We start from the raw sequence: 17,321 nt of genomic DNA, 5'->3' as shown, positions 1-17,321 counted from the left end.
GTTTACATGAAGTACAAATGCTTTGTGATGCCCAGTGGGGGGAGCAGGCTCCAGAGCAGAGGCAAGAGCTAAAAGCAGGAGAGAAACCTCTCCCAAGTGACTCAGCTGAAGAAACAATGATCATGATCTGCTCTGTCCTGGGACCGTTTATAATGATTTCCAGGCTGGGAAACTCTGAACAGATGGGATACAGATGGGAGCACTCCCATTTTCTGCACATCTGAGGGATGGTGATAACCTCCCCAACCACACAGATGCTACAGAGTCATTGTGGAACATCATCAGGGCCCTGGACAAGGCTCTGTGCCATTATCCCCTGGGGGAACACAATGCTCCAGGGCCCAAGACCACGGCAAGTTCAAGATCTGAGCCTTGCAGGGTTTTACCTCTTCAAACGTTGGCAGCCTCCCACTGCTCAGGATCTCCATAAACATGGCCTTTGGATTTGTGACCTGGATGTCCAGGCACGGCACCCCGACATGCTCATCTCTGACTGTCCCCTCTGCAACTTTGCTTTTCGTCTCCAGCTGAGGTGACGGAAGGCTCCTTAGGTCTCCATGTTTTTGTGCAGGCTTATTCTCCACCTTCGCCTGAGCCTTACTCGTCTTCTGACTTTTGCTTTCAGCTGAAAGCTGTTTCTTGATTCCCTTTTCAATCACAGGGAACTCCATGGTACCCCGAACCCTGTCCCAGTAGGAGAAAACCTGTGCGACATTCTGCTGTGATGACTCATGGATCTGAAACCTCAAGATCAAGTTCTTCTCCATCTCAGCTGCGTCCACGGGGATTTCAGTTTCTTCTTGCTCTGGGGCTTTGGTTTCACCCTTCTCTGAGGCTTTCATTTCCCCTTTATCTGGGGCTTTGGTTTCTCCCTTCTTTGGGGCTTTGGGTTCCCCCTTCTTTGGGGCTTTGGGTTCCCCCTTCTCAGGGGTTTTGGTTTCCCCCTTCTTTGGGGGTTTGGGTTCCTCCTTCTCAGGGGTTTTGGTTTCCAACTTCTTTAAGACTTTGGGTTCCCCCTTCTTTTGGGCTTTTGTTTCCCCCTTCTCAGGGGTTTTGGGTTCCAACTTTTCAGGGTCTTTGGGTTCCCCCTTCTCAGGGGTTTTGGGTTCCCCCTTCTTTGGGGCTTTCGGTTCCCCCTTCTCACAGGTTTTGGGTTCCAACTTTTCAGGGGTTTTGGGTTCCACCTTCTTTGGGGCTTTCATTTCCCCCTTCTCAGGGGTTTTGGGTTCCCCCTTCTTTGGGGGTTTGGGTTCCCCCTTCTCAGGGGTTTTGGGTTCCAACTTTTCAGGGGGTTTGGGTTCCCCCCTCTCAGGGGTTTTGGGTTCCCCCTTCTCAGGGGTTTTGGGTTCCCCCTTCTTTGGGGCTTTGGGTTTCCCCTTCTCAGGGGTTTTGGGTTTCAACTTTTCAGGGGGTTTGGGTTCCCCCTTCTCAGGGGTTTTGGGTTCTCCCTTCTTTGGGGCTTTGGGTTCCCCCTTCTTTGGGGCTTTCATTTCCTTCTTCTCTGGGGCTTTGCTTTCACCCTTCTCTGGTGGTTTGGTTTTCTCCTTCTCTGGTTTTGCACCCTTCTTTTCCTTCTTCCGCCTCTCTTCCTCCTCTAAGGCTTTTGCCTTCTCCTCAAGTTTTTGGGCCCTCCGCTGCTTCTCCCTTCAGCAAACAGAATTGAAAACATTGCTAAGAGTCACCATCAGAAACCTGGGCTCACTAGTCCTGCCTGGCCCTGCACTTCATTCCTTGACCCTGAGGCCAGGCAGAACCATGAGACCATTTCCATGAATTTTCCTCAACCCCCAGAGGTTGGGAACATCCCAAGTGAGGGGAATGGTGGAAGGGGACCTCCAGGACCAGCCAAACCTAAGCCTTGCCATCGTAAGGTCTGAACTGTGCAACCTCCCTCTTAAGGCACACCCAGACACCTCCAGCCCACTGCCAAAGGCTGATCCACCAGCTCTCTGCACTGATGCCTGCAAATGCCCTTTGTCTCTTGATGTCCCGGTTAAACCAAATCACAAATTGCTAACATCTGCTTATTCCTCCTACAACTCTTACTCGACTCATTCAGCTCCCTTCTCCCTGGGCACTGCCTGCTCCTTAATGAGAATAAACCTATCAGTCAGAAAGCAAAGGCTGCAGGAACTCCTCTCCTGCAAGACAGGTCCTTGTCAGCCAGATTTCCTGCTGGAACCCAGCTGTGACCGAGGCAAACTAGTGCTATCTGCCATGGAAACAATTTGAAGCAGCCTTGTCCATCTCCTCCCCATGAAACCAACTTCAGCCTGGGCTGGAAGAAGTTCTGATACACGTGCCTGCTTTAGCAGCCTCCCCTCCCAGCTCCACACTTTTCCTGCGTGTCCTGAGCTGGGCTGCCTTGCTGGAGCAGAGCTTCTCCTGTGCTTGCCTTCTGCTGCAGCTGAAGGGGAGTCTAAAGGACATGAGCTTTTATGGGTGCTGTCCCACCATAAGGAGAACCCTGCCAGATCAGCATTGCAAACACTTCATCTGGGGCAGGACCAGGACCCAAACCAAGGGTTTGTCTGTGCCCCACACCTGCCCATAGCACAAGCCCACTGTTCTGGTGAAGAAAGGAGACATTGAAGAAGATGCAAATCAACATCATGGACTTAAAGACACTTCTACAGGCAATGCCAAGGCAAGCCCAGAGCCCAGGTCCCTGCAGGCAGCATCTGAGCCAGGAGGGCTCACCAGTAAAATAGAGAAGAAGATGTTCTATCTCAACAGAAGCAGCTCCTTCCTCTCTTGGGAGCCAGGGAGCTAAGAGAGGCCATCCCTGTGTTGCTTCCGCCCTTTGCTATCAAACACCTCTGAGCTCAAAGTCTTTGAAGCAGGGAAACCCTCCAGGGACACTACCCTCAGCAGTAACCCATGGAAGATTTACTCACCTCTGCCACAATATACGCGTCCTTTCCAGCATTATTTTGTCCACTGCAGCTTTCTCCTTCTTAGAGGGGGCATCATACTCTTCCTCATCCATTCGCAAGACACGATCTAGGTTCCTCTGAAAAGCTTCTTTCCACTCCAGTTCTTTAGCCACAAACCAGAGGAGAAACCGTGAGTGACTGCAAGCAGAGCTGGATGCTCTGGGTCAGCTGCAAGGATTCACAGCTTTTCCCAACCCAGCCTATCACACCAGGAGATATTGGGGAGCTCATATCCCTGCTCCAAAATTCAGACAATCGCCCAAAGTATGGCTGGGCAGTGAGTTCCTGTGCTTTGCCTGGCTTAAGGGGATCAGGGCTGAGAACAGTCATTTGTCACTGAGCTACAGCAGCTTGCACTTGTGGCCAGACTTTATTGTTAGAGATTAAGGTGAGTCTCAAAACCTCTGATCTCCTGCAACTCTGAGATGAGTGCTGGTTACACTAAGACAGAGGGTGGAAAGATGAATAAAAACGTTTCTTACAAGCTCTGCTGCAAACCCAGATACACATAGGTAAGTTTGAGGGCTTGAGAGAGAAGATTTGAGAGGGATAGACATATCTCACCTTCCTTCTCTCTTTGAGCTTCCTTCCTCTGTCTTTCAGCTTCCTCTTTGGCTTTCCAAGAAGCATAATCCTGATGCACATTCACCATGAAGATATGATGACGATTCTTGACAGCTTTGAGTACACAGAGCAGGGAGGAGTCCAGGCTTCTTGCAAAGAGGCTCTCCAAGCCATCAAAGACCACTCCCTTGTAGTAGTCTTTATGCTGCAAATAAAGGGAAGAGGAAGTCAGCCATTGCATGCAGGGGGCTCACAGCTGGACAGTAAACCCAGATGTCACAGAGCACCAGCTGTCCTTGTTCCAGGTGCATTAGCTAAGAGCAACTTGTGTCTGTCCTTAGGCTCTGCCAACTAAGGGCATCTGCAGCTTCCCCCAAGGTTCCCTGCACACAGTTCAGGATCCTCCAACTGCATGTACAGGCCTCCTTCTCCTCCTCCTCTCTGAGTCGTACCTCACTGCCTGTCTCTCCAGAGCAGGAATGTCTCCTTTTCCCCCACCCCACACACCTGCAGCCTCTCACAGACGATGTCCACCAGCAGGTCCTCGGGCAGCACACAGCTCAAGCAGTTCAGCTCTTCCCCACAACTGCTGGTGATGTTCAGCTGCTGCGGCGCAGGAGCAGTGGAAACTGTGAACTGTAATGCCGACCATTGTAAGGAAAAGAAACCACGGTGGAAAGCCCTGAACAACTGCCACTGCTGGGCTTGGAGCTGGGCTTCCTCACTAGTGGAGGCTAGAACAACCCTGCAGTGCAGGCTGGGGGCTCCGGGAGAGGGTCCTGGAGGGCCCATCCCCTGGCCAGCAGAGACCCAAGCTTGCAAGCCCCTGGTGCAGCCTCCCAGCGCTTTGCACACTGCCTGCAGCCACACTAGCCAGGACTGCACTTTGCCAGCAAACCACTGAGAACCAATGGAGCTGTCTGCCAGAGCACATTCCCAGCCTGAGTCGTGCCCAGCCTGCCAGCTGGGCTTGGCACTGTGGACCCACAAACCAGGCCCTGGCTGGCACAGAGCCTCCACTGTAAGCAGCCCCTGCCCATCTCACAGACAATGCAAAGGTCCCGGGCATCAACCAGGGCAGATCAAGTTTACCTCGACTGTCTCCTTTTTCTTTTGTGCTGGAGTGTTCTTGCCTTCGGCACTCTTCTTGTTGATTTTTTCCGCTAAGGTGTTTTTACTCTTGGGCCGAGCACTGAGCCGAGACTTTTGATCTGCATAGAGGACAGATGGTTCAGGGGGCCCTTGAAAAGCAAGTAGGCACCTCTCACCACAATGGGCACAGCCTTGGGCCCTGGAAGGAGCATGGCACTTTTTCCCCAGTCTGCTGGGCACTGGCAGCACTCAGAAGCAGCTTCTTCCCTGCTTCTCTTAACAGCACACCATCCCACACTTGATTTTAAAGCCAGCACTATGTCCCTCCAAACACCTGTGCATGCAGGTGACACTGCTTGCACAGCACTTCCCCTGTGGATCAAGCCAAAGATTCGTCCTCCAGGACAAATTGTTCCCATACACTGCACCCATCCTGCAGTCTCATGTGGAGACCTGCAGTCCTGCCCCACTCGCTGCACCCATCTCCACAGAAGCTAAATCCTCCTTGTGGGAAAACCCTACTGGGACCCAGACTCTTCTTCCTTCCACCAGCTCCCAAACCAGCCAGGTTCAAAAGTGAGCGATGCAAAACTTCCCCCTGCACCCAGTCAGGTCTGGCCTCACCCTGCAGAGCTCAGGGCACCAGCTGCCCAGTAAGTTTCATAAAAGTCTCCAGTCTCACATGCAGAACAGCCCAACGTGCATGAGCTGTGTAACATGACAGTGGGCAGAGGTACATCTCGGGAGAATACAGCTCATCTCTAGCATGTCTCTCATTGGAAATTCCTTAGGGAGGCTGTCCTTCCCTTCCTCTTGTTAGTGAGGTTACACTCATAGTCAGTCCTCTTGTGCTTAATGAGCCACTTCAGAAGGCTTTTTCCTCAGTAAAGTGGGCAGCAGTTCTGCCTGCTGCCCATGAGGAGCAAGGTCAGTTCAGCTTTGAGGAAACAAAATATTTGGGAAAGAGACAGGCATGCTTCACTACCCTTAGCAAAACAAACATGTGCCAAGAATGGCAGCAAAGAGGGCTACAAAAGAACCCCTGAGTGAGCCCTTAAAACTGATTTCTTTTTTCTTCTAGACAAGCCAGAGGTGCACCTCACCCATGCTCCCTAAGAGACCCAAGGACTGAAAAACTGCTGCTCTGAGTAAGCAGAAGTGGACAGTCATGGTGGGTTTCTCAAGCACTGCCTCTGGCTCCAGCATTGCTCCTTACCAGCCTTACGTTCATCTTTGGCCTCCTTCTCCTTGGCAGCCTTGGTGCAAAGCTCCCGGGCACGGAGCCCTGCTGGGCTCCCATCATTGGCGATGGCCTCTTTCACCACGGTGTCAATGGACAGGCAAGCAGCATCATAATAGCGACACAGGGCCGCCGCGATCTCTGTCTTTCCTGAGGGAGAGAGGAGGACTGCTTGGTGACACTTGCACGTGAGGCATTACAGGGACAGGCCCTGGAAAAACCTCAAACAAGATTTCAAAGGTAAAAGGACAGTGGGAAAGCAAGCGTCCCTCCAGAGGAGGCCAGGAGGGAGGCAGCTGGAGCGTGGCGACAGGCTCTGAATTCTAGAGCCAAGAGGATCATCTCCAGCTCCTGTTCAGCTGAGGACTTTGCCTTAAGCACCACGGTGCACCAGGATGCGTTTCTCCTGCTTGCCCCTCAGTCTGCAGCCCAGGGCTGCAGCTCACATACCTGCCCGGGGTGGCCCGTGGACAATGACAACGATCCCTCTGTCCCACTGTGCTCCACGCGTCTCTGAAGACGGGTCAATGCCCAGGTGGCGCATGACAGCCCGAGAGATGGGATTCCTGGTTGCTTCCCCCATGGGCTCAGGGTAGAATGTGACAGCGCTGTGATGTGCTGCAGTGCAAAACCAGGGAGAAATGTCAGCCTCCTGCCTACCTTTGATCCTCATCACCCTCCCCATCTCCTCAGATCCCCAGAAAGGAGACTTGGTGAAAGCAACATGAGCTTGTTCTTTTGTTGCTAGGAAGATGCAAATCTAAAAGAGCCAGGGATATTAGACCTGGTCCTACTGGCTGAAGAACTCGTCCAATCCAGGTCTTTATGGCTAAGGGACACAAGGGAATATCCTAATTATTTCCCCAGTCTATGGCAAGCAGAGAGGAGCTTGCTTTGGCTACACTCAGGGTTGGTAGAAGATGCCACAGCCCTTCACCCAAGAGTTCCTCCATCAAACTGGGGAACAGGCAGCTGCTAAAAGCACAGGCTTCCCCTGGAGAACAAGGTGACAGAGAGTTCAGGGTGTATGGGCTGGGCTCCCTGCCCTGACCACAGTCAAAGCAGACACTGCCAAACCCTGTTTTTCTGACCTGGTGCTGCCTTGCCCATGGCCTTGGCCTCAGCCTCTGCCATGGCCTTGAGCTCTTCCCATTGAGCCTTCAGCCTCTTCTGTGCTTCATAGTCCTCCAGCACCTCTGGCGGCAGCGTCCCACCCACGGCACGTGGAGGCATTAAAAAGTTCTGTTGGTACTCAGACCCCACGGCCATCCGCAGGATCTGTGTGCATAGGGAAGAGAAACCATACACAAGATTCCTTCTCTTGCCTTTCATCACACACACTCAACAAACCCATTTTCTGTCTCCTCCCTTCCTCCCCACAACACAAACTATTGAAGTCCTCCCACACTGTGTCAGCAGAGTTGGCTTTGCCCTGAGGATTGCCTCCATCTCCCTGGCACAAGCCTGGGAATGCTGGAGTGCTGTGAAACTTGGGCAGCATGTACATGGCGACCAGACCCGCCTTCTCACCTTCTCCTCCTCCAGGTACTGCTCATCAAAATCCAGCGAGTAAAACTCAATGGGGAAGTTGCACGGGTTCTTCACCACCACTGTGGCCTCCACCCCCACATCGCTGTCCACCAGCATCCATCCCACCTCTAGTGCTGGGGGGCTGAACTCCAACTGTGGCTCCAGACCTTGTCCTGAGAGGTGCAGCTTTAAGTGATTGCAGCTCCTATGAATGCTAATATCCAGCTCATTCTCGTAAAACCTCTGAAAAGAGAAAAGTGCAGAAAACTCATCCGTGAAGTCCCAAGTGACAGGACCCCAAATACAACGCTTGCCCCAAGGTCAGGGTGTTATCAGTCCCTCCAAGGTGAATGGAAACCAGATATTTACTAATACTAGGGACTACAGCGTCTGTGTCCTGCGTCTGAGTAACTGGGATGAATCCTGGTGTGCACTGTAACTGGGTATTTGGGTATCAGATGGATGTACAATGGATTGTCAGACGTTTTCACCTAGTCATGCAGGAGGTGCCATGCTCATGAGAAGGGCCCTCGGGGTTACAGTGTCCAGACACAGTGCTGGCACTGCTGCATCAGGCAAACACCAGCTCCAGAAGAGAGGCAAATGAGCTCTCTGGCTACAAATAAGGGTCATCTTCTCCGCTTAGTGTTTGGCTCTGGTCAAAGCCACACACAAGAGGGTTACATCTCTTGAGCAATTAAAAGATCCCTGGGACTGTTTGCGGGCACAGAAGCACTTGTGTCCATAGTGGTACACACAGTCAGTTTCCAAGACCCAGCAGCCACAGGCAAACTACTTTTGGGAATGCTCCATCCTTGAAGTTGAATCCCCAGCTCCATGGGAATGTGCAGGCAGGCCAGAGCCCCAGGGACTGCTGGCAGCACACCACTATGGGTGACTGTCCTGCCGTGCCCAGGAAGGTGTCTGGTGGCTGTTTAGTCTGTCAGTTCTGCAGCAGGATAAGCCTAGACTGACCATTCCAGGATTATCCTCTGCGAGAGTGCAGCTGCTCTGCACCAAGCATGGCAGCTGAAAATACAGCCAGACAAGGGGGAGGCTGAGGGGAGCTGGGCACATCCCCCCCATGTGCCAAGAGGCAGCCACAGAGCCCTGATGCTCTCTGTGCAAGCTCCCTGTGGGCATTTCAAAGCACAGCTCACAGGAGTGCTCTGTGGGGTGAACTGAGCCACGCTGAGTTTGGGACTTGTAGAAAGCTCCCTGTGAAGGCAGAGCTCAGACCACGCTCTCTGCACCAGGCTCTCATTTCCAGATAGCCCTGACAGGCCTCCTGGGCTGACACCTGCCAATCTCACCTCCTCCTTGGGTGTAAACTGGATTTGCAAATTCTGCCACCTTCCTGCATCAAGGGTTCCTCTGGAGGGCCTCACTTCAAAGGGACACGGATCATCCTCCAGTGCCTGCTGCTTCCGACGTAGGGCATTGCTCTGGGCACAGAAACCAATTGTGTGAGGTCTCCTCGCTCTGCGAGGACAGAGCCTCAGTTCCTGTCGTGCCCTGAGACACTGATACGGTGCTGAGAGCACCCACAGCTAAAACAAGGGTGGCCCCATAGCCTAGAGCTGGAGGGAAAACCTGTACACAGGGCAGGCAGATAGGGAACTACTGTCCTCAGAGGAGGAGGGTGAAGACGGTAGAAAAGCAAAGCATCAGCTAATGGAACAGGTCCAAGCAAACCAGCCTTCATTTAGACCCTCAGAAGCTTCCTCAAACACGCTGTAGACCCAAGTGCTCAGGCAGCCGCAGGAGCAGAAAGGGCAAGAGATACAAAGAAAACCCAGCCAAGAAGTTACGTGTTCAATGTTGCCTGTGCTTTACCTTCCCAACAGGCTTGATGGCAGTAATGGACCATTGGCAGGGGACTTGGAACCAGTTGTAGAGCCGGACTGTCTCAATCTGGCACTGCCCAACGAGGGTATCAGAGAACTGCAGTGTGTCCTTTGAGACGTTGAGGGACAGTTCCAACACAGTGACGTGGAGGCGGATGTTATACGTGGGGCCCTTTGCTACCTGGAGAAGGACAGAGAATTCAGCGGAGGGTGCAGCTGACATCTGCTGCTGTGCCCAGCCTGCTGCCTGCCCCCAGAGCTGTGGTACCTTGATGGGCAGCAGCACATCCACATCACCCTGGGGGCAGCGGGAACTTGTAAACTTCACTTCAAATTTCACAGTGTAGTTGGGAGGCAGGTCCTCTACCTGGTATCGATCCATGCTGAAACCTTGAACAGATGAAAAAAAAAGCAGTTGAGATACACAAAACCCACAAAATGTGTCATAAGCACGTTAAGGCTTTACAGGTGTCCTGCCTGAGAGGTGTGGGAAAAACCCCCTGCCATGCTGTGACCTGGACAAAAACTTAAAGAGTGCACCTGTGAACACCTCAGACACAGTGAGCCACTGTGTGATGGAAGCCTTGCTTGCAGCCTTGCCTCAAGGCCTCTTTTGGAAGTCTCTTTTGATCCACCAGAGGATCTCACAGGCGGTTTCCTCAGTGAAGGCTGAATACAAATGCTGTGACACTGTGAACTCCAAACAAAGCACTTCCAAAACACAGCAGACCCCACTGGTTTGCAAAACAAGCCCACAGAGTGCCAAAGAAACTTGATGTTCATGGGAGCCAAGGGCGGAAGATGCTGAGAGGTGACTGGGCTGATGAGCCCATCTGGCCCTTGCACTGAAGCTTTAGGGCAGTCACAGCCAGGCCAGGTCCCTGGGCATGGCTGGCCAGGAGAATTCTGCCTCTAAAGCTCCCACCAGGGGCACTGAGAAGAAAAAGCTCAAAAACCTCCCCAGGTTCAGTGGCTTAAGCTAATCTGTCTGAGACACCTCCTTCAAGCCCCCAGGAAGTGTCTCCAGCACTCTTACCTGTGCCCTGCAGGACAGATACATCCATCTGGAAGGACAGGGGCATCTGCCCAGGGTTGGTGATCGCCACAGTCCGTCTCTTAGTGCGACCCTTAAGCATAGAGCCCATGTCCAGGATGTACTCGGGCAGCTCAATGCTGGAAGGAGTAAGGACAGTCCTTAAACCACAGCCTGGCTACATGTCCAAGTGGACAGAGGATACAAATAAAGTGGCTATTTCTTTATTCACTGCTGTAAAAACTCAGCTTAAGCCTATGAAACCCATGGCCTGACCACCTGGTAATGACTTGGGGAAATCAGGAGGAGTGCAAGTCCTAGGTTTTATCAGCTACCAATGGTACCTGAAAATAAAATTAGTTTAAAATGGACACTGGCTGCAGCTCCTCTGCTGTGAAAAGCCAGTATGGGTGAGTACACTGGGCCTCCAGTGGTCTCAATGAAACTGCTTAGCCTGGTGTACAGCCTGAACCTGAAATTGCTTTGGGGCCTAGGAGTAAGACTTGCCTGCACACGAGATCCTCATTGTTCTGCAAGCAGATCACACGATCTATTCTGCAGAGCATCTCCTTCCTGAATGGAAGCATCCAGTGCTTGTGATGCATCATGAGGGTGCAAAGGCACCGACCAAGTTACCTAGATAAGCCCTACAACCCTACCAGGATTCAAGCCATGTGATTTCAGGTTTTAAAGTGTTTGCTGACATGGGCAGTTTCCTTCTCCTTTTGTTTAGTGTACTCTGTTAGCTGGAACCAGGACATCAGCTGAGAGTTGTCTTTCAGAGTTAGTCAGCAGGAACAGAATTTATGCTGTCTGGAAGGGCTTGAAGGTCTGCACTGGGTCCCCTCAGCTCTAGGGACAGAAGCCCAGAGCTGTGGGGAGCTGAGCAGTCCAAAGCTCAGTGTGGTGCTGGGGAAGGGAGGACACTCTGCTGCTCACGTGTAGCGTGTCACAGCCACCGGGACCAGGCCCTCTCTGAAGTCCCCAGCTATTCCCCAGTTCTGCAGACACAAGAGCTCTCAGGAGAAGGGGACATTGCTGGGTGTTCCCCACGGGGTGCTTGGAGATGGGCATGGGAGTCCCTACTCACTTGTCAAGCCTCAGGCACTGCTGCAGGTCAGGGAAATTGCTATTCAGGGGATCACATGTGCACTTTTGCTGCAGCTCCACAGCAGCCTTTTCTGCCATCTTTATCTGCAGCTGCATGTCTGGCTGAGGAAAGGGAAGACAGTGGCTGGTTAGCAAAGGTCCTTTCCAAGGTCCAGCTTGCACCTGAGAAAGGATCCCACCCTGCTCCTGTTGAGAGGGGCTGTGGGGTCCTCCTGTCTGGCTGCTCAGCATCTGTGACACCTCCTGCTCTCTTAGCCAGGACCTCATCTCCAGGGAAGTAATTCCAGCATCTCTGCCTGCCCAGCCACTGTTGGCAAAGCTGATCTGGCTGGGCAGACAAGCCAGGAACCTTTCAGAGCTCCAGCTACTTGCCTGCCCCCAGCCAGTACCAAGGCAGCTTGGACAAAAGCTGTCTTGACAGGGAACCGAGACCAAGCTGGTGCCTCTTGGAGATGAGCATGGCCAGCACAGTCCCAGGGCACAATCAGACAGCTGCTGGTAAGATCTGCTGGCAGGACTTGGGTTGGGACCAGTAAACTCCCCTGCAATGACCTGCATCTCCTTCAAAGCACCATCAACTCCATCCCTTGAGCGTGGCCTTCAGGATCTCTCCCTGGGGTAGCCAGGAAGCTGGTGCAACCCCAGAAGAGTGGCAGCCCTAGGGGCAATGCTGAGGTGATACATGGTGGCAAGTGGGCAGGGAGGCCCCAAGTGCCACCAGGGAAGCTGCTGTGGGCTGCAAAGGGTTGAGCTGACATGGAGAGGGTGGCATATGGCAAACAGAGCTGCAGCTATTCTTACTACAGTGCCAGAGCCAAGCAAGCCGAGCTTCCGCTTCTGAGTCTTCGGAATCTGAGTCTTCGGAATCTGAGTCTTTGGGGTCTGAGTCGCTGGGGTCTGTATTTTCAGGGTCTCAGTCTTTGGGGTCTGAGTTTTCAGGGTCTGAGACTTCAAGGTCTCAGTCTTCGGGCTCTGAGTCTTATTCCCAACAACTGATTCTTTCCTTTGTCTGTGTTGTTGCAGGGGCTTTATGAGCTGTTCTGGTGGCTTCTCACATTCTTCTTTTCCTGAAGGAAGAAAACATCCACAAAGAAAAGTGTGAGCAAAGTGCCAATCCCATTTAAGCTGGGAAGTCCCCACCTCCCAACACTGGTTTCTTCCAGAAAGAAATCCCTCAAGCCATCTATGGAAAGTGGATGCTGCTGTTCCTCTCTGAATCCTCACGTTTGCTCCCACCCATCTTCCTCCCCACAGAGGACCATCTCATCCCCTGCACTGTCACATGAATCCAACCCTGCCAGAAGCCCTGCCAGCCTCTCTTACAGCTTGCCCAAGCCTTTCAGTCCAGCCATCGTCCTTCAGGGCCCTGCCAGCTGTGCTGGCAAGCTCTGCAGGATGGTTCCTGGGACAAAGCCCACATGGGATCCTCTGCTCAACACTCATCAGCAACCATAGGGCTTGAGTTGGTCTGGGACTCCTGCAACCCTCCAGCCTTGCTGGAGGTGGGCATGAGCTGCCCTGGGGCATATGGTAGGGAACAACACCAGAGGGGCCCTTCCTGGGGGCAGACAGGCAGTGCCCACCTTTGATGTTGCAGGGCAGCCTCACAACGATCATGGGAAAGCACGCTTCTCCTTTCAGACAGATATTTTCTGGGTCCAGGTCAGCCACTTTAAGCTCGTAAGTCTTGCTGAAGGGTCCTGGTAATTCTGGCATGTAAGAGAATTTCAGCACTTGCTTTTTGCCAGGTGCAATGGAGCCCTGCAGGGACGGGAGAAGAGGGAGGGAATGCATCAGAGTTTGATGGGGAATGGCTCAGGGGACAGGCTCAGGAGACAGGCTCTCATCTACAAGAAACCATCAGACCACATCACCTTTGTGATAAATATATTACAGTGTTGGCTTTTGCAACTGTTGGAGTAAATACTATGTGTTTTATAATGTTGACTTTTGTAAAAGAAGTTTTGCTAAAGTTTAGAGTTCTTTTAATGTGAATGCTGTGTTGTGATACCAGTGGTGGTGAAAAGTTGTTTTAATATTACATTTAACCAATGAAGGAATGGGAACCTGTTGAATGTGTCAAAAAGTAACAAAAGACTGGGACCAGGACAATTGCACATGCTCCAAAAAGGTGGGATGGAGGAGGAATGATGTTAAAATGTTTGGATATGTAGAACTGTTTGTAAATATGTACTGGGCTGATGCAATACCCAGGGTCTGTAAAGGGGTGTTGCTGTGTTGACTGGTGTGTGCCTCTGGCTGCAGCTAAAGTGGCTAAGCATGCAGCACTGTCACTTCTGCTTTATTGACTCTGTCCCCTGTTGTCCCTTATTAAATTTTCTTTAAATTTAAACTGAGGATTGGGCTTTGTTTCTCACACCTTCTACCTTCCTTGTGCCTGAAAGATGGAGCTGCCCACCCTGGGGTGCAGTGTGTCCTCCCGAGGGCTCATAAGGCTGCAGCCCCAGCACGGCCTGATGTGAGCACAGCTCTGCTGCTAATGGGGTTTGCCCTCTGCCAGCAAGAGCCCACCTCAACAAAAAAAGGCTCTTTTGCTGCTGCTATGGAAGAGAAGTCCCCGCAGTCAGCAGAGCCAGCAGCTCCTCCCATCCCTTGCAGGAGACGGACATGAAGAAATGGGAAACACAACTGGCCTCCTCTTCCCACTGCAAGGAGGGACAAAGGCAGGAGTGCTGCTTCTGCCCAAATGTTATACATGACCAGGGATAAATCATGTTTTTAGGTTATATTTTGTTAAGAATATGGGTATAAAATACATTTAACCTATAAGCAAGGGTTTTGCACTGGAAACGGGTAGGCCCGGGCTTGTAAAAGTTGCTTTTCAGAAAGGACAAAGGTGTAGCTGGATGGAGTGAATGAAGACAAGTACAGTTAAGGAGGGAGTGCAGCTCTTTCTGGCAACAAGGACTGCTGATGGTTTGGCCATTGAAGGCAGATACGATCTCAGCCAACGCATCGAAGGAAGACACAAATTAGTATTCATCTCTCCTCCCAAGAGCCTATTCAACAGGGAGAAGGACTGAGTAAAAAACCTAAAATGTCTTTATGAAACGGCTGTTCAACGGGTGATTCTGTGGAACTGGGAAAGAGCGAAATAAAGTCTATTTAAGGGGATCTCAGAGCGGGTGGGATTTGTGAAGGGGGGCAGGGGGGCGGTCACGGTGTGACAGAGACTGTGACAGAGGTTCACCCAGTGCCGATCCCGGGTTTATCGGCATTGTCCTTTGGATTGCTGGTTTGCTTAAATTTTGTTCTGTATTTTCTTAAATTAATAAAATTACTTTATTAATTTGGAAAATTGGCTGAGCATTTATAACACAAAGACATCTAGGCAGGACTGAGAAGCCTGGACAGTGGTGGGATGATGCTGCTAATTTTTCTCGCTGCTCTTCCAACCCTGCTGCTCCCTGGCCCCCTCACTGCCCCATGAAGCCTCTGCACAGCACAAAGCTGGAGGAGGCAGGGACCAGCCAGCCTGCTTAAGGGCTATGTAAGTGGTGCTCAGCGCTGGCAGTGGGGAGGCAGGGCCAAGGACAATGTCCTGTGTGATCGCACTGCCTGGGTAAGGTGACCCTCAGAAACGCTCCAGTGCCAGTAGCCTGAGATCTCAGCTGTCGGGGTCCCCAGAGTGACTGCGAGGAACCAATTAAATTTTAATTTATGCCTCAACATATGTTATAAATCCATTTTCTGACATGGGCTGAAAAATTACTCTAGGGGCTGTGGACCTGCTGGGAGCCTTAACACATCCCACGTGTAAAGGAGGTTGCTAGGAGAAAATCCGCGGGTGCGGATCGCTGCCAGCCCCGGGACACCGCGCCCGCCGCGGGTGCGGATCGCTGCCAGCCCCGGGACACCGCGCCCGCCGCGGGTGCGGATCGCTGCCAGCCCCGGGACACCGCGCCCGCCGCGGGTGCGGATCGCTGCCAGCCCCGGGACACCGCGCCCGCCGCGGGTGCGGATCGCCCCCAGCCCGCCGCAGCAGGCAGCACCCTCGGTGCGGCTGGCAGCACAACACGCTCATGCTCGAGCTGCCGAGCAGGACGCCGACACAGCGCCCCAGGCTTCTAGCGGTAACGCTCTGTCCCTGTCTTCTGTTACTCTCTCCGTTTCTCGTTTTCTCTCTCTGCTTTCTTTTCTATCCCTTTCTGGTCGGGATCATACCCTTTCTTCATCAAGAAACAAATTTCAGATATAATACTTGCTGCGTTTATGCCTTCCTTTCACCTGAGAAATCTATCAAAAAGAATTCTCCTCTACTCCCCCTACAGCAGGACAGGACAGTGACCAACACACTTGTGCCTCATGCCGGCGTCTGCCCTGTGACAGCAGAGCCACCAGCCAAGGCCATGGGGGAGTCTATCAGGAGAGCACTTGTTGGATCTTCTCTGTCCCCAGCTGAAATTGCTTACAGCCCTCTCTCTCATGGCTGGTTTGAGGTTTTCCCCTCCGACTTTTTTGCCCCTTCCCCTCCCTTTTTTTCCCTTTAATACTCTCTTGGGCCACCTGACACAGGGCTGGGGTCAGTCACTTGTGCTACTTACCATGGTGGGGTCGACCAGAAACAGACCAGGCAGATCTTGGTCTGCAGTGCTAGGCTTTAGCTCCCAGTTGAATTCAATCGGGCTGGTGTTTGTCAGGGTGACCTTGCTGTGATGAATTTCATTAGACACCTGGAAAGAAGGCGTAGGAGCTGGAAGTTACAGACTCAGGCCTGCTGCTGGAAATCCCCTTCCTCTGTCCTGGGGTTGAAAGCAGATCCATGATGGGAGCAGGGACCAGGGAGGAGATAGGAGCACTTGGGAACCAGGGGAAGCCCCAGGCACAGGGCACCTGCACAGCACCAGGGAGCTCTGGCAGCACACAGAGGTGTGGTAAGAACCACGTGAGGGCCAGTCAGAAATGAACCAGGGGACACAGGCCCCCTGCACTCTGAGGGCTCACCAACAGCCAGGAGAAACAGGGACAGCACTGAGGCATTCCAGAAGAAAAGGCACCTGCATGCAAGTATTGGCAAGCAATATACATGCAACAAGGGAGTCACACAGGGCAACACAGACAGGGCCAGCAGCTAGAAATATCTGTGGGCTTTCGGCCAAAAAAGAGTGAAGTGGGGATTATTCTGGGACAGTTTCTGCAACTATAGTGACTGGAAGCCCAGCTTCTTCCCCTGATTGTTGTCTGGATTAAGCCAGAGCTTTAGACAGGAGCATGTCCTTGGAGGTCAGGCTTTAGGAGTGGATCAGCAGAGGGATGTCTCAGGGACATGCCCCTCAGAGTATCCCCACTGGAACCCTGGAGGCAGCATTAGGTACCCTGAAAAAGAGGCATTCCCAGCATTTTGGAGAGGATTGGAGACGGACATTTGAAAGCAGCTTGGATGCTGGATGTGTCCCTCAAAGGTTGTACTTCCAAGTCCAGAGCCAACAAAGGGGCTGGGAAGGGGAGGGAGCCCCGGACCGAGGTGGGCAGGGACCCGCTGGCCGTGGCTGCAGGGCAGGGAGCTGTGCCAGGGATGTGTGTGCTACCTGTAAGCCGCAGTCGATCTCCCGGCAACTCAGGGAGTAGCTGACATTTGTGGCCTTCCCAGTCACCTTCACACTGTAGGTGGGGCCTCCGTCCACGTGGCACAGTGCTGTGACATCGGCGCTGATGTTGAGGTGGCCAGTGAAGGTGAAGGAGACCTCCTGTCTCTCTCCCGGCTGCAGCACACCTGACAGCGGCTGGATACTGAAAGCCTGGGCGGAGGACAGGAGAGACTGAGGTGCTGAGCATGGAAATGGATACAGAAGAGCATCTTGGAGCAAAGTGCAGCTCTAGCTGGAGGGGTCTATTCCTCAAACACAGCCAGAATGGTCCTAACCTCATCCTGCGTCCATGCCACTGACCAGTGGAGGGACCATGGGGAAGATCTTCTCCCATACTCACAGATCAATGCATTAATTAAT

At 52.6% G+C, this 17,321-nt stretch overlaps 1 protein-coding gene across 1 annotated transcript in view; it reads right to left on the bottom strand.

Annotated features, from left to right (window-relative positions):
- The window catches only part of LOC134557807 (hydrocephalus-inducing protein homolog), a 76,317-nt gene that overhangs the window by 21,596 nt on the left and 37,400 nt on the right, over nucleotides 1-17,321 (bottom strand). Inside the window, exons 25-42 of the mRNA XM_063411072.1 lie at nucleotides 16,902-17,111; nucleotides 15,918-16,046; nucleotides 12,663-13,113; nucleotides 12,154-12,419; nucleotides 11,333-11,454; nucleotides 10,246-10,382; nucleotides 9,478-9,599; nucleotides 9,199-9,390; nucleotides 8,676-8,807; nucleotides 7,363-7,605; nucleotides 6,924-7,110; nucleotides 6,283-6,450; nucleotides 5,809-5,982; nucleotides 4,593-4,711; nucleotides 4,008-4,532; nucleotides 3,501-3,705; nucleotides 2,898-3,039; nucleotides 387-1,644 (exon numbers count right to left, since the gene is read on the bottom strand). Of these exons, the coding sequence (XP_063267142.1) occupies nucleotides 387-1,644; nucleotides 2,898-3,039; nucleotides 3,501-3,705; nucleotides 4,008-4,532; nucleotides 4,593-4,711; nucleotides 5,809-5,982; nucleotides 6,283-6,450; nucleotides 6,924-7,110; nucleotides 7,363-7,605; nucleotides 8,676-8,807; nucleotides 9,199-9,390; nucleotides 9,478-9,599; nucleotides 10,246-10,382; nucleotides 11,333-11,454; nucleotides 12,154-12,419; nucleotides 12,663-13,113; nucleotides 15,918-16,046; nucleotides 16,902-17,111 (4,782 nt within the window). The remainder of the gene's footprint in view (nucleotides 1-386; nucleotides 1,645-2,897; nucleotides 3,040-3,500; nucleotides 3,706-4,007; nucleotides 4,533-4,592; nucleotides 4,712-5,808; nucleotides 5,983-6,282; nucleotides 6,451-6,923; nucleotides 7,111-7,362; nucleotides 7,606-8,675; nucleotides 8,808-9,198; nucleotides 9,391-9,477; nucleotides 9,600-10,245; nucleotides 10,383-11,332; nucleotides 11,455-12,153; nucleotides 12,420-12,662; nucleotides 13,114-15,917; nucleotides 16,047-16,901; nucleotides 17,112-17,321) is intronic.

The sequence above is a fragment of the Prinia subflava genome, chromosome 13, assembly GCF_021018805.1.
Source record: "Prinia subflava isolate CZ2003 ecotype Zambia chromosome 13, Cam_Psub_1.2, whole genome shotgun sequence".
In the NCBI taxonomy this organism is placed as follows: domain Eukaryota; kingdom Metazoa; phylum Chordata; class Aves; order Passeriformes; family Cisticolidae; genus Prinia; species Prinia subflava.
The sequence above is the reverse complement of the archived record's forward strand: the minus strand, read 5'-3'. Positions and strand labels throughout refer to the sequence as shown.